The 25,673-nt window shown below is 34.0% G+C and overlaps 1 protein-coding gene across 32 annotated transcripts in view; it reads left to right on the top strand.

Annotated features, from left to right (window-relative positions):
• ADGRL2 (adhesion G protein-coupled receptor L2) overlaps nt 1–25,673 on the top strand; it is a 301,782-nt gene that overhangs the window by 259,800 nt on the left and 16,309 nt on the right. For 18 of the 32 annotated variants that reach the window (XM_063697514.1, XM_055369186.2, XM_055369127.2 and 15 more), the window contains 9 exons: nt 485–588; nt 1,426–1,611; nt 5,360–5,543; nt 15,573–15,698; nt 15,919–16,124; nt 17,547–17,720; nt 18,696–18,905; nt 19,841–20,061; nt 21,380–21,446. In XM_063697514.1, coding sequence (XP_063553584.1) covers nt 485–588; nt 1,426–1,611; nt 5,360–5,543; nt 15,573–15,698; nt 15,919–16,124; nt 17,547–17,720; nt 18,696–18,905; nt 19,841–20,061; nt 21,380–21,446 — 1,478 coding nt within the window. Of the gene's footprint in view, nt 1–484; nt 589–1,425; nt 1,612–2,454; nt 2,494–5,359; nt 5,544–15,572; nt 15,699–15,918; nt 16,125–17,546; nt 17,721–18,695; nt 18,906–19,840; nt 20,062–21,379; nt 21,447–25,673 lie in introns of all 32 variants that reach the window. The other 14 variants (XM_055368976.2, XM_055368773.2, XM_063697474.1 and 11 more) reach the window with 1 other exon arrangement.

Below are 25,673 nucleotides of genomic sequence, written 5' to 3'. Positions count from 1 at the left end.
CTATGTTACAATGAAGTGATTTTATTCAAAGAAAGCAATGTTTACAGTAGCTAACTTTATTTTTGTACTTTGGTAATATAACATCTATGGACAACGTTTTTTAAACTGTAAAAGTCATTTAAGATCAGGCACTATAAATTACCTCTCCCTTTCAGAGACCTAGGTCAAGCCTGAGATTTTTGCCCCAAGACTCTAGTGAGTCTTCCTTACAGCTGCCTTTCTCATTATAAGCATCACTTTGGATGAATCCCAAGAAAATTAAGGGTTTTTGTTTCTTTGCTATAAATATATGATATTTCTATGCTGACTTCATATTTACCATTTATAATCTGCATTATACCCTACTTTTTGTCACTTATTGTCAAATACTTGCATTAGAGTTTATTCAAAATTTAACACGCAGAGCAGGATCATCATAGCTGATTCCCGAATGCATGCAGAAAAATGGTTTCAATTTCACTGTTGTTTTCTACATCTGTTGTAGGAACTGCCTCATATCTCTGCATGATTTCCACTGGAACATGGAACCCTAAGGGCCCCGATCTTAGCAACTGTACCTCACACTGGGTGAATCAGCTGGCTCAGAAGGTTGGTTGGAACCTTTTAATATGACACATTGGTGATTTAGGGCATTAACTTCTAACATAAATAATTTAGCTTTGTGTGTTAAAACCAGCTTTATTGCTCTTTGTTCAGTATAAAAGTAAAAAAAACAATTATGCATAGTTTTGTCTGTAAACTGTTTATTGAAAGTTACATATGTTTGGGGGTATCCTGTTCTCTATGTTAAGCTTTTTAGTGAGTAATGCTTGTTAATTTCATTCATATTTTGTTCTGTTTCTTTTGATGTTCATAAGACAAAATGCATTCGCCGATTAAATAAAATATCATGAAGTTTACAACAGAATCCACAGAATGCAAGCAAATGTTTATATCACACATGATTATGGTAGAATGAGTAAACTACTTTAAAAGGCATTAGTAACTTTAATATTACAGTGTAATGCAATGCCATTTTTTCTCCTCCTTCATCTACCTTTATGACGAATAAACATCAGATAATAACCCTCAGTATCATGCTGATTACATACTGACTTAAATTCTGGATCATTGGAATAAATAAGACTTTAAAATAACAATTTTAAATGGTTGCAGTGAAATGAGAGAACTGGCTGAAATTTTTGCGAAAGGATTTTTTTTTTCCTTTTTATTGCTTTTAAATGCCTGGTTCAGAATTTTGTGTGTGTGTGTTGATAATCTAAGAGCCTTGAAACTTCTAAGACGAAGGGAAAGTTATCAGTCTCAATTAGTTGGGAGAATTTAACATTCGCAAATTTTTTTCACCACAATAAAGATACTCAAGGAAAACTAGAAGCTGTAAACAGAAAAAAAATTTAAATGAGATAATACAAATTGTCTTTTCAGATCAGAAGTGGAGAAAATGCTGCTAGTCTTGCCAATGAACTGGCTAAACATACCAAAGGGCCAGTGTTTGCTGGGGATGTAAGTTCTTCAGTGAGATTGATGGAGCAGTTGGTGGACATCCTTGATGCACAGCTGCAGGAACTGAAACCTAGTGAAAAAGATTCAGCTGGACGGAGTTATAACAAGGTAGAGAGAACTCTTCTGTTATTTTGAATTAGACACTTGGTATGGCAGCTCTTGTCTTATAGCAGTTGAGAGCCAAATCTTTGGCCTCGGGACATATACTTAGAAGCAAAATTTCTAATTTCGTTCGTTTTTCCAAGGAAGAATTACAGTTGAGAAAAGAGCAATGTGCCCTGCCCTCCCAAAAAAGTGTAAATGATGTTAATTACCTGAGAGAGATCTTAGTTGGTGGCAACTAACTTTATCCATCTGATTGTATTCAATACTGTAAGTTTATAATGCATTATCTGCACTTGGAGAGATTATATGTTATACAGTTGATATACTTTGTATGCTAATACATGGAACTCTTATAGTTGCAGCAAAATTTTGACACATATAGGAATATTAGCCACTGACATATTTCTTTCAATGGCAGCTTTTGGAAGAAGGACAAGTTGCCGTCTCCAGGAATATATTGTTATCAGTGCCATTAATTTTTCCTATTATGACAAAAGTTGGATTGCTACTTTGCATCACACTATAAGTGTTTATATTAGGTTCGTAGGAACCCCAAATCTGTGCCTAATGTGGTTCTACCTGGTTAAAAAATTGACTTTTTTTTTTACTGCAGTATATATTTTGTCTCTTTTTGTCAACATATTTTAGATTAGTATACTTCATAAAATAGAATAAAAAACTGTAAATAAGCAGTTTTGGTAGTCAGTGCAGACTCAGACTCCAGAGGACTACTGCATATAAACTTCGAGCTCTGGAACACCAGCTTAATTTTTGAGGATTTCTTCTTTCCTCATTTTCAGCAGATAAAAATCTAACCTCTGATTTTTCTTTTCTTTTACTTAAAAGCTCCAAAAACGAGAGAAGACATGCAGGGCTTACCTTAAGGTATCTCTCCTGTGCTGTCACCCTGCTTTCTCCCTTCTTCAGCTACCTGCCACGCTTTGTCATCTTGCTGCATGATCCAATGTATTTCAGTCTTTGATAATTATATAATGTGCCCCATATCAGCTGTACAAATGTTGGCTTTTCACAGGTATATTACTCTCAGAATAAGCAAATAATTTACCTTTAATGATTTCTGCTGTTTTTCCATTCATCCAAAAGTACACGAATTTTAATGAAATATCCTCTTAATTGGAAAGTAATTATGTAGTCTCTTTGTTTCCTGTTGTCATCTCTGTGGATTAAAAAAACAACTTGAGTAAAACAGCTATGATATATTCTCGGCAGTTTATCATATCAAAGACTGTATAGTCATAATGTATGTGCATGAAAAAGTCACTGCTTTCTTATCTTTGTGGTATACTCTTAAATAAAATAGGCTTTATTCTGAAATTTTTAGGAGTCATTTCTAGAATCAGGTTGATATGGGGATGGGTTACTAAAAGTGAAATATAAATAATTTGACTGTGATATCTGTATATGTTACATACTGTTTTTTATCAAGCTAATAGGAACAGAAAGCCACTGTTGAGCTCAGAATCCCTGTCCACTCCAGCCGGGTTTTCTCCCTGGTATATCCAAGTAATAGGAAACATGCTGAGGCTAACAGTGGAATTATGCCATACTGGTTCTGTGTGATAGATCAAAATAATAATACCAAATTGCATTTTGTTTTGTTCTGTGAATTTTAGGAGTTCCTTTTGGGGAGATATTACTTTCTAACCTTACTTTTCAGGGGACCGTAACCGTGGTAAATCAAACCTTGAAGAACGAATCCATATATTGTGACAAGAAAACAAAAGAACTTTTGTAGTTTCTTAGACTAGAGAGTATTAAAAAGGCATGACTTCACTAATTTTGGTTGGCAAGGTCTAGAAAAAAATGACATCTCACTAGTTAGTATTGGACATTGTTGAACTTGAGAACTTTACAAGAAAAGGTAGTAGGAAAGTCTGTTTTTAGGTAATAATGGTCTGAAAGTCCCCTTTTAGCCTGTTTAATAGGGGCAGAGAAATAACTGCTGAAATCTATAGAATTCTTTTAAACTTCAATGTTCAGTTCACCTTTAAGGTATACTAGTTAATGTATGAAATGTAATAACTGGTATGTTGCCCAGGACATACATCGCAGTTGGAAAATAATAGCTTTTTTTTTTCCTTTGGCAGAAAGAGACTACTTCAGGAATATGATTAGGCTAATGATCATTTTGATCCCACTAGACGAGTACAAATAGTAATAAATAAGGAGTGTTTCAAATTAATAAAAGCATGCCATTAGCAAGTTATGTGTATATGGAGTAAATTTCAGCATGACCTTAATTTCTGACCAGTGTCATTTTCAGTATGTCTCAAATGAGCTTCTCTGTTCAGATAAGACTAATAAAACTCTTTAAATTACAAATCAGAAGCTGACTTACACTATGCAAATGAAGCAAGTTCCCACTTTGTGACAGAGGATTCATTTGTAACTTAGATTAGAGAGAGGCTCCAGTCTGTATTTCTTGGTGACTAATGAATCTGGCCTCTGCAGACCAATTTCTGTTCCACTCTAGTTAATGGCTGCAGCAGTATCAGTGTGAGCATTTCGACTATTCTATCTCCCATTAGAGGGAGAAAAAAAGCCTTTAACGCCACTTGGAAGTATCTTCCACCTGCCAGGAAGGTCGTGGTGGCTCACACGGCAGACAGAACGAGGATATTAAGATGGATTAAGCTAATTAATCTTACTCTGACAGTAGCTTCAAACAACTTTCCCCCCTGTTCATATAGTACCTCACGCTAGCAATTTTTATTGTTGTTCTTTTTGTACAATGTGTGTTCTTTTTCTTCAGTAATTACCAGTAGATCAGAACTATGTGTTTATGGGCATAATGACACATTATGACTGGGTGAATGGAATAGAGTAAATAAACTTAGTGATTTCACCTTTCCAAAGCATAGTCAGTGCGTAGCTACAGAGTGTATTAGTATAAGATCCTGCCTTCAGTTGATTAACTGAGTTATATTTTATTTAATGTTATTTTGTGTAGCAATAAATTAAGCCTACATATGTGAATATTTACAACTTGGGTGTTTATGAAGACTTGATTCTACTTTCCTGTTTTCTCTAACTTATCAGTAGAGGCTTTAATTTTGATTCCTTTCTTTATTCCTTTAAAAGCAGATCATTGTTGATGAATTAAAGTATATGCTCAAGTGTTTTTTAGCTGGACAGAGAATTGGAAGAGTGAAAATGTTCACAGATAAATTATGAACTTTAATGCCACCTTGTTTTTTTTTTATTTCAAATGATTATAAGTAGACAGTGTCTATAAGGAATAATTTTGGTTAGTATTTTAGTTGAGATTCCAAAAAATAATATAGTTTAATTTTCAAGCATACATATTAATCTATTCCAAAGACATTAGTATTTTTGGTTTAGAATATTCAAGTTTTGAGATTATAAATAGGATGACTTTAGTAGTTTTGACTCTACCTGTAAGAGTAATGTCTCAGATTAAGAGCTGACACAGGTGGTTGTCAACTGTCAACAATTGAGGTGTGATTAAATAAATAGAAACAATCCACCTTTCTACACTTACTCTTTGTAATCAAATAGCAGTCTGTTAATCTTCAGTCAGTCCTGTTTTAAAATGGTCCAGTTATATTTTAAAATGGACCAGATATGTGTTGTCTAGGTGTTCTTCCATCTTGAAGTAAGAGTAAATCATCATGACAGATAAATATTACAATTGTCACTCATCAGCGACTGAAAATCACTTTGGTTCTAAAAGCGGTCAAAACTAATGATAGTTTTCTAATGGATACAGGCAATTGTTGACACAGTGGACAACCTTCTGAGACCTGAAGCTTTGGAATCATGGAAACATATGAATTCTTCTGAACAAGCACATACTGCAACAATGTTACTCGATACATTGGAAGAAGGAGCTTTTGTCCTAGCTGACAATCTTTTAGAACCAACAAGGGTCTCAATGCCCACAGAAAATATTGGTAAGTGAATCTACTGTCAAGTTTAATTTTGATTTAGGATATTCATATGTAAGAGGATGATGTTTCCATTCTGTATCTATTATTTCTGAGTGCTGTACTTCTTTTTTGTCAAATTATTTTTGTCTGTTACCAAGAAAAATTATTGACCACACTTACTAAAATTAATGCAAAAGCCAAACTCTATCCTGTGTTTTACAAGTTGGTTTTATGTGTGTGTGTTTTTCCAATTGAAAAATCATTAACAAAAAAGTGTAAGAGTGCCTAAATACCAGAATGTAGATTTTTTAAGTAATGAAAGTACTTGCTATGAAACTGTGGCAAATGCTTAATCGTTTTATATAATATGTTCCTAATGAATTTAAATTATTTTATGGAATGCATTCTCAGTCAGATATTTTAGCACACAGAACTTGAGTCAGATGTTTATGTTAAACATAACTGCCTTCAGGTGAAAATGTGGTCAGTGAATTACATCTCCCACAGTGCAGAACATCCGTGCTTCATAGATTGCAGAATAGCTACAGATAGTGTTGAAGCATAATTTAGAATTCAAATGCTACCGCTGAGAGGTAGGAATTCACTTGTGAAAAATATTTGAAAGAAATAGAGTAAAATTTTATTAATTTAGGTTTGAACAATTTAGAATTGTTAATTATTCAGTGAGGTTGAATTCAGATGAAGTTAACAGTATACCTTAGTTAGTGAAGTAAAAACTTCCCAAGCATACATGTAGAAGAACTCAAAAGGGACACAGACTACTCTTCTACCAGAAGCAGTGCTAACTTCATTAGGGCAGCAGATACTGAATGAAGACTTACTATCTGGAATGCCGTATCTTAATGCCTAATTATGCCTTATTGTGCCTGCATAAGTCATGAGACTTTATATAAAAAATGCAGATCAAAGGGGTATATGGAAGAAATGGACATAAATCAAATTAGCACCTATATTTGAATTCATAACCTTAAATTTATTTTATATAAGTGAATTTTTAAAAAGAAATGAAATATTTTAAAAATAATTTGTTTTTATTTACTTTGAGGTTTGGGAATGAAAAATCAGTAATTACCAAAGTGGCATATTATGACCTCAATTTGTTTTCTAAATATTCTGAAAATTATTAAAAAAAAAAAAACACTAAAATTCCCTTCTTATGCCTCTTCAGTTGTGCAAGAAAATTTCATGGGCTGGGTTCACATCTATGCTCCCATCAACCTTACATATATAGAACGCACTGTAGTTATAGAGCCAAGATATTTTTATCCCAGTTTGAGATATATTCTGAACAATTAAATGTCCAGGAATACATTTTTTCTAGTACCTATGTTTTTCAGAGTTCTAAAGGATTATTTTTCGCTGGGCACAGTGGCTCATGCCTATAATCCCAGCACTTTGGGAGGCCGAGGCAGGCACATTGCTTGAGCTCAGGAGTTCAAGGCCAGCCTGGGCAACATGGTGAAACCCAATCTTTACAAAAAATACGCCAAGAAAAAAAAATAGCTGGACATGGTGGCGCATGCCTGTAGTCCCAGCTATGGGGCAGGCTGAGGTGGGAGGATCACCTGAGCCCAGGGAGGGAGAGGTTGCAGTGAGCTGAGATCATGCCACTGCACTCCACCCTGGATGATAGAGTGAGACCCCCATCTCAAAAAATAAATAAAATTTAATTAAATGAAACTAAAGGATTATTTTTAATATTGATCTTTTTTCATTTTTAATTAAAAAACACTATGGAGAGACTGGCATCTCTAAAATAATGTTTGGTATTTACTAGTCTAAATGCTGATTACCCAAGAATTATCAATATGAAAGTCATTTTACAGCCGGGCATGGTGGCTCATGCCTGCAATCACAGCACTTTGGGGTGCCGAGGCAGGCGGATCACCTGAGGTCAGGAGTTGAAGACTATCCTGGCCAACATGGTGAAAACTCGTCTCTACTAAAAATACAAAAAAAACGGGAGGCCGAGGTGGGTGGATCACCTGAGGTCAGGAGTTCCCAGCCTGCTCAACATAGCCAAACCCAGTCTCTACTAAATGTACAAAAAGTTAGCCAGGCATGGTGGGGGGTGCCTGTAATCCCAGCTACTCGAGAGGCTGAGGCAGGAGAATCCCTCGAACCTGGGAGGCAGAGCTTGCAGTGAGCCGTGATCACGCCATTGCACTCCAGCCTGGGCGACAAGAGCAAGACTTTGTCTCAAAAAAAAAAGTCATTTTACATATTCTAATAATAGTTGTGTCTTTTTTATTTCCAAGGTATAAACAATTTTGGGGGTGGGGAGAAGGGCCCTGATTTACTGTGAGGGAAACATTCACCTTTTTCCTAGGACTTGTCTTGTTCTCTTTTCAGACATGAGGACTAAAATAGCCTATTGTTTCTCTGTGTTCCCACTCCCTTGAGGACATGGCTATAATGTCTCAGGTTATTAAAACAATTTGATTTTCCTCCTTAGTGATTTCTTCTTAAATTCTTGGTTTAACTTCATAGCATGATTTACCCTTAATAATACATGACTCCATAAAATGATATAATTTTATCTATTATAATTATATCTAATTGTGACATTTAAAAACTTGGAGGTATAATTTAAAATATGCAATAAGAGCACCTGTTTTAAGTGTATAGTTTGATGGAGTATGGCAGTTGTACACTCTTATGATCATCAGCATGGTGATATTTCTGTGTCCTCAGATGGGCCCTTCATGCTCCTTTGCAGTCATTCTCCTCTGACCCTAGCCCTAAAAACATCAGAAACCAGTGATGTGCTTTCTGTCCATGTAGATTAGTTTTGCTTTTTCTAGATCTTCAGTTGAATGGAATCATACAGTATGTAGTACTCCTTTTGATCTTGTTGCTTTTATGCAGAGGAATATTTTTTGAGATTTATCCGTATACATGGGAGTGTCCATAATTTAATCCTTTTTATTGCTGAGTATTATCCATTGTGAGGACATACTGCAGTTTGTATATCTACTCAGACATTTGAATTTTTTTCCACTTTTTGGCTGCCATTTTTGGCTGCCATTTTTCCAAGTGGTTGTGCCATATTAAACTTGAACTGCAGCATATGAGAGTTCCAGTTGCTCCACATCCTCACAAATATTTAGGATTGGCAGTCATTTTATTTTGAGTGGTTCTTGGAGGCATCTCATTGTGGATTTATCTTGCATTTCTGTGATTGCTAAGTAACATTTTGCTGATAACTTCTTTTCATGTGTTGATTGTCCATTCAAATATACTTTTATGAAGTGTTTGTTCATATCTTTTGCCCATTTTTAATTGGGTTGTTTGTCTCATTAAATGAATTCTAAAGATTCTTTTTATATTCTTGTTGTAAGTCTTTTTGTCAGAAATATGCATTCTGAATATTTTCCCTCCAGTATGTGACTTTATTTTCTTTATATCTTGGGAAGAGCAAAAGTTTTTAATTTTGATTTTAAAAATTCCCCTTACTGAGCTTTAGCAGCATCTGGCTAATCCTGTTCCACTTACCCCTCTCACTCTTGTAATATTTTAAAGCAAATTGTAAAATCCTATCATGATTACTGTAAGAAACTTTATATGGATATATTCCATACTCTTTAAAAAACCACAATACCATTATCACACTTTAAAGAAATAACAGAACATTTCAAAAGATAACAAAGTGTGTTCACATTTTCATAAATTTATTAATACTTGGTTGAAACCAGGATACAAGTCCAAGTAATAAATCTGATAGATATATTAGTTGAGTTTTTTTTGTTTGTTTTTTTTTTTTTTTTGAGATGGAGTTCAACTCTTGTTGCCCAGGCTGGAGTGCAATGGCGCGATCTTGGCTCATTGCAGCCTCCGCCTCCTGGGTTCAAGTGATTCTCCTGCTTCAGCCTCCGGAGTAACTGGGATTACATGTGCTCACCACCATGCCTGGCTAATTTTGTATTTTTAGTTAAGACGGGATTTCGCCATGTTGGTCAGGCTGGTCTCGCACTCCTGACCTAAGGTGATCCACCCACCTTGGCCTCCCAAAGTGCTGGGATTACAGGCATGAACCACCATGCCTGGCCAAGTATTTTTTCATTAAAAGTTATTTCTCTTTGCATACTAAAAAAAATATTTTTTAAACATTTTTTGTTTTTCTTGAGGAAGTCAGGTGGGTAATTTGTCTTGTAGACTGTTACATTCTTGGTTTGGCTCTTATTTCATCCACAGTGCATCATTTAACTCTGCCTGGTATGCTGATGGTTAGATTTAGAGGCATGATCATGCTAGGTTTAACTTTTTGTTTCTTTAATTTAACAAGAACTTTCTGTTGCATCTTATCAACAAGCACATAATCTTTGGTTTTATTTCCTTGTGATTTTCAGATCGGTTCCATGGTTTAGATGTTATCAGCCTGATCCATCCATTGTAAAATTCCCTTTTATTTACTGTCTTTTTTTTTTCTTTTTTCTCTTTTTGAGCCAGAATCTTCTCTGTTGCCCAGGCTGGAGTGCAGTGGCATGATCTCGGCTCACTGCAACCTCTGCCTCCTGGGTTCAAGTGATTCTCCTACCTCGGCCTCCCGAGTAGCTGGGATTACAGGTGCCTGCCATGATGCCCTGCTAATTTTTGTATTTTTAGTAGAGACAGAGTTTCACTATGATGGCCAGGCTGCTCTTGAATTCCTGATCAGGTGATCCACCTACCTCAGCCTCCCAAAGTGCTGGGATTAAAGGTGTGAGCCACCGCCCCTGGCCTTATTTATTGTTTTAATGAGCTGAGTGGCCAGCATGATTTTTATCATCACTTTAGACTTAGACTGTGGTAACAAAAACCCCAAAGTCACAGCTGCTTACAACAACAAAGGTTTACTACTCCTTCCTGCTGCATAATTGTTGAGGCTGGACTTCAGCTCTGCTTCCTGTCATCTTCAGTTCTGCTCCGTGTTGTTTTATTCTGGGACCTAGGCTGATGCCAGCTCCTTCCCATAAAGGTGCAAGTCTCCTGGCAGAGGTCATAGTTCTTCCTCTTTCCTCTCATTAACAGCCACTACTTGCTGAGGAATTTGCAAAATAGTAAGATAAATATATTAAAATTCTGTTTACAGTATTGGCTGAGTGAGGCTCTGAATGGCTCTCCAGTGAACCAAGTGTATTCATGTTCAGAAAATCTATTGAATAAGGCATATATTATTTCAAGCATACAGAAAGTAGAGGATAGCATAACATCTGTGTACCACTTACTCAGCTGAGCCACATATTGGTATTTTACCATATTTGCTTCAGATTTTTTTGGAAACAGAAAATCATAGATAATGTCGAAGTTCTCAGGATTGCCTCCTTCCTGATCATATCATGAAGGAGGTAGCTGTCATCTTTATTATTTAGCATTAATAAGCTTAAAAAATTTTGCTTTGTAAGTATGTACAGTGAATACTTTTCAGGTTTTTAACATTAATTTCACACTGTAAATGTAATGTAATTGTATAATTTTCTTTTTTTTTTTTTTTTGAGACGGAGTTTTGCTCTTGTCATCCAGGCTAGAGTGCAATGCCATGATCTCGGCTCACTGCAACCTCCGCCTCCTGGGTTCAAGAGATTCACCTGCCTCAGCCTCCTGAGTAGCTGAGACTACAGGCATGCATCACTACGCCCAGCTAATTTTTTGTATTTTTAGTAGAGAGGGGGTTTCACCATTTTGGCCAGGCAAGTCTCGAACTCCTGACCTCAGGTGATCCGCCTGCCTTAGCCTCCCAAAGTGCTGGGATTACAGGCATGAGCCACTGCACATGGCCATAATTGTATAATTTACCCTTAGCATTTTATTTTTTATATTTATATATGCTGACATGTGTATCTGTAGTTCATTTGATCTGTTTCTAAGAATGTACCAGAATTAACTGCTGATAGACATTTTAGTGGCTTCTGCTTTTTTCCTGACAGAAGGAAAACTGTAATTAAAGTTTCTGTATGCCTTCTTGCTCCAATGTGTGCCTTTCTAGACATACATGCGCACATACATGTGTGTGCCTACACACACATACTCCCTAGAAATAGAATTTTTGAGTGGTAGAGCATACCCACCTTCAGCTTTACTAAATACTGCCAAATTGCTCTCTACCTTCTTTTACCAATTTAATTTTTCACCAGTAATACCATTACTAGTTTTGCAGACACTTTATTATCGACATAACTGTTGTCAATCTAATGAGTTTGAATTGGTTATGTTATTGTTTTAATTTACAATTTCCGTGATTGCTTCATGTTGATTTTTTTTAACAGATTTATTACCTATGTTAGTTTTCTCTCCTATGAATTTATTGTTTACAACTTTCTCCTGTTTGATTTTTTCTTTATACTTCTATGTATACTGGACACTAATCCTGTAAAGATTATATAGTTTACAGATACTTATTCTGTCTGGGCTTTCTCTTTTTATCTTTTTAAAAGGAATCTGTTGTTTTACATAATGAGTCAGATATATCAGTTTATTCTTTTTAGGGTTGGTACTCTTGGTATGTTGTTTAAGAAATATTTTCCTTTTGGCTTTCTACTTAGGAAAATTTTCTCTACATTGAGTTTATAAGGATCTTATACTTCCCTTATAAATGATAAACCTCTGCCTTTTTACAGTTATGTCTTGAATCTACCTGAAATTTATTTTTAATTATGATATCATATGAGAGAGGCAGCTAATTTGATTTTTCCCCATATGAATAACCAGTTCCTTGTTTACGTTTAGTGCGTAATCCATTTCTCCCCCTAATGATTTGTAATGATATCTTACATGTTAGCCATGTCTATTATTTGCTGCTTTGGTTTTTTCAGTAATATTAATATCTGTTGAGTCTTTCAGCCTTGCTCCTTAAGGAACTGCTTTGGCTGCTTTTTGGCATGTCTCTTCTATATAAATTTTTAAATCAATGGATCAAGTTCCAGACACAAAAGTCTTGTTGGAATTTTGATTAGAATTGGACTGAATTTGTAGATTGATTTTGAAAGAGGTGCCAGAGTGAACTGCTGCATTCTCCCAAATAACAGCATTATGTAATTCTTCATTTTTTTCTTAGGTCTTCTTATAAAGTTATATATTTTTCTTATTTTTAGTGTCTTGCACTTTTTAAAAATCAGATTTGTTCCTAGATAATTTATACTTCTTGTTTTTATTATAAATAATATCACTTTTAAAATTACATATTTTAATTGTTTGTTGTTTGGTGTATAGAAACACGGTTGATGTTGCTCATAGCAGCCTTGCTAAATTCTTAGTATTTCTGATAGTTTATCGTTAGCGTCCCTCGTTATTACTATGTAGTTAATTGTGTTTACTGTAATACTTGTTTTTTCCTTTATACCTTTTATTTGCTTTTCTTGAATTACTGCATTAAGCTAGGTCTTCTAGTACAATGCTAAATAAAACCTGTGACAGAGATCATTTTGACTTTAAATGGAATGCTTCTAGAGTTTTTCACTATTGTTTGCTATATATGTTTTGGATACATAAAGGTTTAGCCTTTATCTGATAAGAAAGCTTCTATCTGGTCAAAGAATTTTTCTTTAATTCACATTTTTATAAAGATTTTTTTTACATTAAGTGGATGTTGCAATTTGTTTCTGTGAATACTTTTTAAATTTCTCTATTTGATGAATTATATGAATACATTTTCTAATGTATTAATTTCTATATGCTTTTTTAACTTAATTTACTAAAAAATTTAATTTGTCCAGGATATTATAAAATGTGTGTATATTTTATTAAAGATTTTTTGCATCATTTTAATGACTGAAAGTATCCTATAATTTTTTGTGAAATGAGTTAGGGATATATCTTTTTCTGTTTTCTGAAACAGAAAATAGAAATCTTATTTAAATTTCAGTATGTATTTATCAGTTGAGTTTTTTAATGGTCATAAACTATTAGGGTTTTTAATTTCTTTTAGTCAGTTTTATTTTTCTAGGAAAGTTTCTATTGTCTTTTAAAAATTTATTGATATAAATTTATCTATTCGTTGGTACAAAGTTCATTATTGCATTTTCTTATGGAAATATCTTAAGTAGCTTGAAATATCTACTGAGAGCTTTAGTCATGATCTTTTAATAATTTAATAATTTAAAGTTTTTCTTTACTGTGAACATTATTTTTTAAACTCTAATAAGTAAATTTCTGTTTAATGAAATCAAAGTTTGATAAGTAAATATTTGTTTAATGCAATTAACTCTTTGTACATGTATATCTGTGTTTGGGATGGTTCATGAAAACTCAGAGGATATTCTTCTTTCATCCTGTCTTGTTTTAAGATATGAAAGCTTCTTTCAATGTGAGGAAGAATCAGTTACTTTCATTAAACTTCTTTCCCTCTTTCCTCACTTTCATTAAACTTCTTTCCCTCTTTCCTCCCTGCCCCCAACACAGAGTCTGAGAACAGTTCATCCATCTACCCACCTGCTTAATCTTTCCAAACATGTATCAGTAAAATAAGTGTATCAACTAGTTTCTGCAGCTGATAGAATTTTAGCAGTTACATGATGCTCATTATAAATTTGTATTTCAGGGTTTGACATGTGGTTTAATTGCTTATAAAAATTTATGAATGTTATTATATTTACACCTAAATATAGATGTATTTTACAAAACAGAGTTGCAGAAGATTAAAAAAATTAGTATCCAAGAATTACTGTACAATGGTATGAGATGATTTTTGTAAAAATAAAAAGGGGATTGTAGGTGAATAGCTGATAGATGATACAGACATTAGAGACATTAAAGAGAGTGACATTCAGAAAAAAAGTGTGGACTGTATTTTTTGAACTTTTTTAAGAATACATATTATTTTTAAAATTTAAATATCAGAAATTAATGAATTTTTCATATAATTCCTTAGATTTCATCAATAAAATATTAATATTGTAATTATTAATATAAGATAGTTAACTCCTGTAAAAGCAATGTACTTTTCCATTCCTTTTAAAATCTAAATGAATGTTGATGTAAAATAATTACAATCTGTATTGTGATTCCCAGCAGACAGTAAACATTTATATTGTTAGTGGTTACTATTAAGTATATTTTTGAAATGAAGTTAGCATTGGCATGTTGATCAGGTAGATGTTCTCAGTGTTTTGTATTGACGTGTTTTCCTTAAGTGTTTGTCAATTTCGATACTTGGTTTGAATTTTTGAAATTTGGTTTAGATTGCAGTGGTTGTCACACTTCTGCTGTAAAGGTCCAGATAGTATATATTTTAGGCTTTGCAAGCCACGGTGGTCTCTCTTGCAAATATTTAACTGGCATTGTAGCACTGAAGAAGCCATAGGCAATATACAAATGAATAAGCATGATTGTGTTCCAATAAAACTTAATTTACAAAAACAAATGGCATGCCAGGCTTGGCCTGCAGGTTCTATTTTGCCCAATTTGAGTATGTAAAGACTGATGGTTACTAGTGAGAATTAATGGGAAGTTTTAACATAATGACATTTTCATCATAAATATATTCTTCTGGGCTCACTATTTTTAGAAATTAGAAAAAAAAAGTATTACTGCAAACTTGACCTGTGCAATTTTTCATATTAAAGGGATCATAGATAGAAATAGATGTATAGATGCCATAAAGTCGTTCAAATTTGTACTTCATATTGGTTTTATCACTTCCAAGTAATGGTCATTGAAAAGTTACTTAATATAAAGAGCCAAAAAATACCAGTTTGAAATATTTTTGTTTAGCCTCATGATTTAAATATAAAACCTTGAAGGTTATGTACTATTAATTCATACACTGTTCATACTTACAGGCTAACAGATTGGTATTAGTTCATGACAAAAGAGATAAAAATATGAAGAAGGTGTTAGAATGACAATACAAAATTTTTTTGAGAAGTGAATATTTAAGACTTAAATCATTTGGAGTAATTTGGTTTTTTGTCCATGATTTTTGTTGAAACCTAACAGTAAAATTTTTTAAGTAGGCAAAAAGAAAACAGTAGTTTCCATACAGTTATCATTTGCCTCCTTAGTTAACTCTTAAAGAATCCTTTTTTCCCCACCTCCTTTATCTTTTCCCTCATCCAGTCCTGGAAGTTGCCGTACTCAGTACAGAAGGACAGATCCAAGACTTTAAATTTCCTCTGGGCATCAAAGGAGCAGGCAGCTCAATCCAACTGTCCGCAAATACCGTCAAACAGAACAGCAGGAACGGTAAGGTGGAAGTCTTTTAAAAATTGACAGTTTTTGTTGTTGTTCAAAAACCTATTAATTCTAAAATGTATTTGAGTCCTTGTATAACAAAAAAACGGCTTACAATTTAAAAGCAGATTTAAAACAATGCCTTAGGACTTTATCATTTTATTCTTATTTTATCTTAGTTTATTAACAAGCATGTTTTTTGTACATCATGTGACTATTTTTACCTTCCTAGGGCTTGCAAAGTTGGTGTTCATCATTTACCGGAGCCTGGGACAGTTCCTTAGTACAGAAAATGCAACCATTAAACTGGGTGCTGATTTTATTGGTCGTAATAGCACCATTGCAGTGAATTCTCACGTCATTTCAGTTTCAATTAATAAAGAGTCCAGCCGAGTATACCTGACTGATCCTGTGCTTTTTACCCTGCCACACATTGATGTAAGTTAATGTATGCTAATGAAGTAATGAAAGGTTATAAAAGCAGAAAGAAAGGAAAGCAAAACTGAGGTGCTGGGGATGGGGAGAGAACTGGGGAGATGGGAGGGAGGAAAGACAAGACCTTTCCATTTGAATTGTAAATGTTGGACTAGGTCAGAGACACAAGTTTATTTAAGTCTGTGAACATAAAATTAAATGAGCTTGGTTCAGTGATTATTAGAACTTAAGTGTATTCTTAATGAAAGCTAATTCAGTAATCAACAGGAAAATGTAAATGACTCTAATTTGTTTTCAAATGAAAATTAACCCTTACCTTACTTAGCAGCAGGATAGCTGAGTGTTAACTCTTAGGACTCTGCCTTTCTGTGTGGCAAAATTTTTTTCATTAGTTTACTGATCATGTTTGACACAGCTGTTACCGAGTATTGTGTTTAAAAAAACAGTTGAGATGTGATTCCTCTGCTGTGCCTTAAAATGCAAGTTGATACTTACGTAACTACACTGTATTGGAAGATTGTCTACAGAATGTTTGGCTGTTGTGATAAGTAGAGTGAATAAATGCCCACAGATAAAAAAGTGGATCTCCCAATAGGCAAAGAAAAATAAATTTGTGTGGTTATGGTACTCACATCTGCTTCAGTTGATTGACTCTTTTTTTTTTTTTTTTTTTGAGACAGAGTCTCGCTCTGTCGCCCAGTCTAGAGTGCAGTGGCGCGATCTCGGCTCACTGCCAGCTCCACCTCCCGGGTTCATGCCATTCTCCTGCCTCAGCCTCCCGAGTAGCTGGGACTACAGGCGTCCTCCACCACGCCTGGCTAATTTTTTGTATTTTTAGTAGAGACGGGGTTTCACTGTGTTAGCCAGGATGGTCTCGATCTCCTGACCTTGTGATCCGCCCGCCTCGGCCTCCCAAAGTGCTGGGATTACAGGCATGAGCCACCGTGCCTGGCCTATTTGATCGACTCTTAAGAGCTTGTAGGTACTAACAATATTATTTACATTGCTGCTAGTGTATCTCTCAGAACTAACCAAAAATGGGCCCAAAATAGAACATGGATTTTTAAAACATTTGGTCCATATAGAATTTTCTCAGAACAAATTTATGGCTCTAATTTTATCAGAAAGGAAAAAAAAAAAAGATTATAATGTACCATCAATTGTAAAATCATAAAATGGAAATTGTAATTGTGTAAAATGGGTCTTGGTAATTTAAAGTACACTTTAGAGTGTTTCGGACTATAAAGCCCCTTTTAAGCTAGATATCTGCCTTGTATAACATAGTCCACAATTTTGCTGATGAAAAACTTTATAGTCTGAAACATGCAAAGTTTAATCTAAATTACCTTTTATACATATTAAACAATTGCTGTTGCCATCTTAGAATATAAAATCCTAATTTTATCTTGTCATTTTATTTCCCAGCCTGACAATTATTTCAATGCAAACTGCTCTTTCTGGAACTACTCAGAGAGAACTATGATGGGATATTGGTCTACCCAGGGCTGCAAGCTGGTTGACACTAATAAAACTCGAACAACGTGTGCATGCAGCCACCTAACCAATTTTGCAATTCTCATGGCCCACAGGGAAATTGCAGTAAGTATTTGCACTTCTAATTAGTAGCAGAGAAAAACCTCAGAGATTGAAAACAGCTTGTATAATAGTCCCATTCTTTGGGTGCTTATCGTAACTAAAAAGCAAACAAAGTAATGTTGATTTCTAATTGTTTCTACACTGTCCATAAATTTTAAGAAGTTTTGGCGCTGTTTTTGTTACTTCTCAAAATCATATGCTATGGCTTTATAGACTTGTAAGTTTTCCTCCTTGGGGCAGGTGCTTGGTAGAGACAATAGAAGATTTAAATAATGAGCAGCAATAGGTCATACAAAAGAGACAGAAGGCTCTCGAGTTTAACATGCCCTTCCCATCTTGAATGTTTGAATCTAATTTTACAACTTTTCCTTTAAGTTTCCTAACCACTTTGCACATTGTGCAAAGCTGCATCTTTTGAAAAGTCAAAATGGCTTCTGGAATATGTCTCAGTATTCTTTCTTGTGATTAAGACAATGACAGCCAGAAGACAGAAATATTTTAAGAAGTGTAGCATTTCGGTCTCAGATCTGTTGTATGTGTCAACTCTCAATATGTAAGCATACAAAACCCCAAGGAGAAAATAAAAACTTAAAACTTGGCTTATGTGTTAGCTTGGAAAAATTAAAATGTCAGTTGTTTTTAATCATGAATAAGTATTCTTTATTCTGTCATGTAAATAGTTTCCATGTGTTTATGTAGTTAATTCAGTCATACTTTGAAATCATTAGGCTCCTTTATTGTTTTCTAGGTAAAATCTTCCTCTCTCATAGATCATTTTTTAAGTATAAAAGACAATAATATTGAACGCTATTATGTGATCAAAATTTATTTTTGGTATTGAGCCTTTTCTGAACACATATGAATAGTATTCTTCAAAGAGTTCAGTAGTAAAAGATGAGCTGTACATGTGAAAGCTGTCTTTCTTCTAGTTGATGTAATGCAGGAATACTAATGTTCCTCATATCTTTTTATTCTCAGTATAAAGATGGCGTTCATGAATTACTTCTTACAGTCATCACCTGGGTGGGAATTGTCATTTCCCTTGTTTGCCTGGCTATCTGCATCTTCACCTTCTGCTTTTTCCGTGGCCTACAGAGTGACCGAAATACTATTCACAAGAACCTTTGTATCAACCTTTTCATTGCTGAATTTATTTTCCTAATAGGCATTGATAAGACAAAATATGTGGTAAGCACCAGTTGAGTTCATTGACCTTAGATCTCTGAAAATTATTTTAGTAGGTGTGAGGTGACATATGATACTGATATTAATGTTTGACCTTGTAACTTGATAGGATTGATAAGGCAATATTGAAAGACAATTTGTAGTAAATTAAAAGACTGTCCAATTATTAAGTAATATTATGAACTAATTCATTTTATATATTAAGATACAGTTGAATTTTTCTGTGTTTTTGTTGACATAATTTTAATAGAAGAATGCTGAGGATACAGTAATATAAAGATCCTATTTTAAAAATTCTTATTTTGTTACATAGTCATTCTGACCAGTGATCCTTTCTTTGTATTCATAGCAATTGATTCATCATCATGAGGTCTTAATATCAGAAACAGAACTTAGTTAGTTAATGCTTCACCCTATATTCATCTGCACTTGGATAATTTAAGAATGTTCCAGATATGACAGGAAAATAATCTTAGGTAATTAGAGCTAGGATTTTGTCATTAAAGCAAAATTTTAAAATTCCATTATAGAAAAAAATAGAAATAATATATTTGCAAACAACACTTTTAAAGACTTGTGAAGCAAATCATCTACAAGTGGAATATTTAGATTTCATAACAGATAATTCACAAACAGAAATTATGAAGTTTTCTTATTTGATATTTAATTTCACTAAAAAATGTTATAGTAATGTTCTACCTTGATGAAACCTAGCACACTTGGCATTATACTCTGTGAACATGATAATCTTCAGATTTGTCAGGGTTTTTAGCTTGTTTCCAGTTACGAAAAAAATATTTTCAGGAAGCATTAGTTTACTCTGAATAATGTATTTTTGAAATAATAGTGATTTCTCTTAGTGAGTATTTTATAATTTTGGAGTGGGCTATTTTTATTCATGAGTTTTCTTTTGTGTTTTTTGTTCTTTTCCCCTGTAGATTGCATGCCCAATATTTGCAGGACTTCTACACTTTTTCTTTTTGGCAGCTTTTGCTTGGATGTGCCTAGAAGGTGTGCAGCTCTACCTAATGTTAGTTGAAGTTTTTGAAAGTGAATATTCAAGGAAAAAATATTACTATGTTGCTGGTTACTTGTTTCCTGCCACAGTGGTTGGAGTTTCAGCTGCTATTGACTATAAGAGCTATGGAACAGAAAAAGCGTAAGTAATTGCAAGCGACCTGAGTGTTTTTCAAGTGAATAATTTTTTAAAGCCTGTTAGCTGTCAGTGAGGGTCCCTGACAGATTAAAATAGCATCTGAAAGCTTTATTGGTAAGAGAATGGGCATACCGTGCACAAATTACATTCAAGTCTTTTGTAATTTTCTGGGTTTAGAGGATTTGTACTCTGGCAAGGCAGATTCTAAATTATGGACTTTCTTTTTAACACAAAAGATTGACCTGAAACAAATTGAAAAAGTAAATAACTTTTTGGCCTTAGAAAGATATTAAGTAAAAATTCTTCTGAACTTAAAGCATCTGACAGGTTTAACTACTCAGTGTTAAGCTAATGCTTCATTAGCTCTCTTTGTGCAGCCGACCCTCTATAGCTAACTCTCATTCTGAATTGTGACAGTAGCACATTCCATCCCATATGTTTTACTTTGATAATATTGTATCAGGCAGTTTGAAAGGATTAAAATAAGTCACTGTCTTTCGTTCATAAAAGTATAGATATTTACAGAAAGTGACAGAAGGTAGACATAGTCATGTTTCTAAGGATTTTATTTCCTAGAGGCATGAATTTGCCTTCCAATTCTGTTTATTTTTTTTCCTTTGATAAAATTAGTTATATAAAGATTCTTTGGACTAAAGAAAGCTTTTTGACTGTACAGTTGATGAAAGACAAAAGAAATTCAGTGGGGATTCCATGTTATATGAAAAATGAACCACTAAGTAAAATCTGTCTTAATAAGTTTATGCATCATTTACTCTAATACTTTGTGAGTTCTGTGCTTTGATATCCTTTTCTAGCATTTATCCATTCCTAGTGGAGGTATTATATTTCTGCTACACTGTTTTGCAACAAACATAACATCTGAATAGTTTTTGGGGGTTCTGTTAGGTTCCATAGGGTTAAGCACTTCAGCTCAGACAGATCTGAAAGGCAAATTTTGAAAATTATATGTAGGACTTTAAAATGATGAGACAATTTGCAATATTGAGTTTCAAGTCTTTCTTAGGGAAGTCAGAAGTCTTAAGGATTCAGTGGTGGAGTGGTGTTTATTGTCTTCCCCATACAAGCACGATTTTATATGCTTTTATCAAATATAAAACCAGCAGTTTGAAGTAAATAAATTATTATCCTTTGTTAAGTCAAAGCCAACTCAGAATTATTAGAGGTCTTGCACATGATAAATGAATCTTCAAAGGCAAATGTAAAGATAGTTTTGTCTGTTAGGTTTTTAAAATCCTATTTTCCTTGTGATGTTGAGGTTCCATAGAAACTACTAATGCATATTCTTCTCTTTTCATAATAGTTGCTGGCTTCATGTTGATAACTACTTTATATGGAGCTTCATTGGACCTGTTACCTTCATTATTCTGGTAAGCAGGTTCTGTTTTCCCTTGCTTTTTAGCTTGCTGCTTTAGCAGTGCTATTCAAACAAGGATAATTTGTTTTATTGTTTGTTTATCTATCTATACAAAGATTTATAAATATGCCTGTCTCACAGGATAATAGTATATTTTAAATATTTTTTATAAACTTGCTAATTAATATTTCTGAAAATCTTTACTCTAAAAAGTACTTTTTCTCATTTCTAATTTAATAAGCTGAAATATCACATCATAATCTAAAAAACATGCTTACATATAGGCCATGTTATACATTAAATGAATATGTCAGGAAAGTGAAAGAATATTACCTTAATTTTTATTATCTTAGTTTCCACATAGTAATTTAATGAATTACTATGTAATTCTAATGAATTAATTTTAAGTGAATTTTAAATGAATATCCACATCCTCAATGCTTTTTAGTATATAAAAAGTTGTTTAAGCTTGCATTAACAAATGACTATTAAATCAACTTAAAATGTATTAGAAATAAAATTATTTCTATAAGACTGAAGATACCAAATGAAAATACTAGTTTAAGAAATGCTATTTTTAAATGAATTTGATACAAGTCAAGGATAATGACATTAAGATATTTTTAAACATCTTATATTACCCTTAGTCACATTTGAGATATAGTTGAAATAAAGGAGTGTAGCTACAGTATCTAGACTTTGGTATTTAAAACTTTCACTCAGGGCTGGACATGGTGGCTCACACCTATAATCCCAGTATTTTGGGAGGCTGAGGCAGGAGGATCACTTGAGGCAAGGAGTTAGAGGCTAGCTAGCCTGGACTTCATAGCAAGACCTCCCCTCTACAATAATATTTTTAAATTAGTTCGGTGTTGAAGCACATTCCTGTAGTCCCAGATACTCAGGAGGCAGAGGCAGAAGGATCTCTTGTGCCCAGGAGCACAAGGCTGTGGTGAGCTATGATTGCACCACTGCACCCCAGCCTGGGCAACAGAGCGAGACCCTGTCTTAAAAAAAAAAAAAACTTGCTCAGTTGTAGCACTATGGTGAGAAATGGTGTTATTAACTCTGAAAAGGAAACATAAATACTTCCTATTTTAAGAAGTTTTTCTTACTTTTTTTTTCAAAAACGTAACACAAATGAGCTCGTTTGGATCTTTTCATGGTTAAGCAGTGTTTCATGAAATTGAGAAAAACTTCTAGTACTTGAAGGAAACTTAAAACCACTTCAAGTGTATATTTGTTTGTCATTAAAATTAATTATTTTACACAATTACTTATACAAAGTGAAATGAAAATTTGAGATGAATGCCTGTATGAATTAAACCAGTAAAACATTCTCAAGTATTCCTGGGAAAACTGATTTCTCATCAGAATTATTAAATCCGATGATTGCCCAAGTTTTTGTTCTTGCTGTTCATATGTTAACACAGCCTAAGCCTGTCTAGAGTTCAATGGCTGACATGAAGAGGCATGATCCTTGAAGACATAACCTTCCATTTTCCTCTAAGACCTTCGTCAAACACATATGTTGCAAAAATGTAAAGACTGCTTTAGGGATATTTGGCCTATGAGGCTATCATGTGTTTACTCCTTTTATACTGTAGTTTTGTTTATTTGATATCTGTGAAGATAAGTACTGACTTTAGATCATTAAAAAACATTTCAATTAGCAAAAGAAGTTAATTTTCAACATACTCAGCTTTTAGTAAGAAAAAAGGGTAAAGAACATTTTATTATGTTGTTCATTTATAGTAGAGCACACTGTTACTTTATGAGTCTTGTCATTATTGTCCTCTAGCAAATCCTTCAGGTTGAGATGTGAATGGCTTTTTCAACAGCATTCTCAAACACAAACCCCAGTAGGTAGCAATCCCAGTACAGATCTTGTTGGAATTCTCCTGCGATTGCTTTGCTTTCTAATTTTCCCAACAGAGAGAGATTAAGAGTGGTATGGGAGTACAAAACAACGTCTTGCAAAAGAATATCTAACTTAAATTGAGATATGATTATACAGTGTGTGTGGGAAAAACATATATATATATATATATCTCCCTCTGGTGATGATAAGACATGTAAACTCAATTCAGGCACAAATCTTAATAATATAGATTGTATTGTATACTATCCTTTTAAGGAATATTCCCATAACAAAAATTACCTATTGCTGTTCCTAGGAAGTATAGCTTTGCATTTTCAGTTTTTCTGAATTGAAACTGTTTCACTTAGTTGTATTAAATAGGTGTACATTCTAAATAATAATCTATGAAGAAAAATAATATGCTAAGGAAGATAAAACTTCCTACTTCTGCATTTCTATAGGATGTCTTGCCTACAGGCACTAGAGTTATTATATCTATGAGAAAAGTGCTGGTAAGTAATGAGCAGTGGGAAACCATTAGTATGCCTGAAATGGTTTAATGAAAGCTTGGATCATGACACGTCAGGAGCTGTTCTTATCATTTGGACAGCTCCATCTGCATCGTTAATAATTAATTCAGTTCAGTAAGAGTTCAGCTCACACACTCATTTAGAAGTCTTCTTCAGAGAACACCTCTCTGGCTGCTAGTCCCAGGGAGAAATAGGTTTCTGCTTGGCTAACAGCAAAGATCTGGAGATACAAGTATAGCTTTAGAGTTGCATTTGCCAGGTAGCAAAAGCTCCAGGGAGGACAAAAAGGGTCAGAACATGTGCAGTTCAGCTAGGTTACTTCAGAGTAATGTTTCTGTTCTTCTGTCTTATCATATCCATGTCAGCACTGCAAGCTGTGGAATGAATTTTAAGCTGCTAAGCTCAGACGGATGTGATTCAATTGAGCAGGTTGATGACCGTAAAACAAACTGTGCACTCCTATAATCTGTGGTACCTTTTTCTTTTTTTAAATTTCTTTGTATTTTTATGTTCATCAATATGGATGATGTTTAGCTGTGTCATATCATTAAGCAGTTTGAATTTTATCAGCAAATTATATTGGTGGATTATTATAAATAATAATTTATGAAATTATTATTTGGGGATAGGTAAAAGAATGATCTTTGTCAGTGGGAGAGAAAAAAAAATGTCCCAGTTTGATGACTTACTCTTTTTGGCTGAATAAGGAATTTTTTTTTTCTCGATTTGTTCTCACTCAACAGATTTGTCTTAAGAGATAGCCATCTATTTACCTGTACGCACACACCTGCACACACACACACACACACACACACACACACACGCCCAGAGCTAAGCTAAAATCTGATTCTTGAATGAGTTGTTTCATTCCCAGAATTAATTATTAGCATGGGCATTTAGCCTGGTGGGTTGTCATATGTACCACAATCCTACTAGCCTATACTTACCAGTAGTGGCTTCTGTGTGGATAATTGAGTAACTGCATGTACTTACCAAGTTTAGACAAATGTTTGTGTGCGCAACTGTAACTCCACCTTTTTCCTTTCTCACTGATGCATGCAGCCTTTCAACCTATGCCAAAATATTATATTTAAACTTTGTAGTATTTACACTGAAAAGAAAAAACAAAGAGCAAGAGGGTCAAAGAGTGGCTGCATTGGAATTCAAGGGAGAAGAGCAGCAATTGGATGGTAGAGACATTGTTCTCTCCCTGCCTCTTTGCCTGCCTTCCATTGAGAAATAGGGGAAATACCATGTTTGATGGTTGTGATTTATTTTGTAAACGTGTATCAAAGGCAGAAAAATAAATTGGGCAAAAGTAAAGGTAAGGAGGAGAAAGAAATCACTTATTATAATTGGTGGGGGCGGGGGAGAAGGGGAAAGCACAGAAGTATATGGATGGAAAGAACCGTTTATGTCATGAGAAAAATGCAAAGAAGAAAGGAACTCAGACTTGCAGCCAGTAGTTTATTTGAAACCTACCTTTTTTGTCTTAAAATGACTACAGATTTTTATCAAAGATGTGTTTATTTGCCCCTCTGCCTCTTGTTCTCATTTCCACAGTTGTATTTTAAGAAAACAAGAAAGAAGTCAGAAAGGGGAAAAGATTTTTGGAGTATTTTCCCCTGCAAAATTATAATTATCAGAATGTATTGCCTCCTGAAAAAGATTGCAGCAACAATATTTATTCTATCAAACTAAAATTTAGCATTACATTTTTTTAACATTGGAGTAAATAAGATAACTGTAAAACCACATTTTTAAAAATGTATCTGTGCTTCAGTATATGTTCTATTTAATTCCAGAAGATATTTTATTGTCATATATGTTGGTGGTAACATAAATTGTT

The sequence above is a fragment of the Gorilla gorilla genome, chromosome 1 (genome assembly GCF_029281585.2).
Source record: "Gorilla gorilla gorilla isolate KB3781 chromosome 1, NHGRI_mGorGor1-v2.1_pri, whole genome shotgun sequence".
Taxonomy (NCBI): Eukaryota; Metazoa; Chordata; class Mammalia; order Primates; family Hominidae; genus Gorilla; species Gorilla gorilla.
Note: the sequence above shows the minus strand (reverse complement) of the source record. Positions and strands in the feature narration are given on the sequence as shown.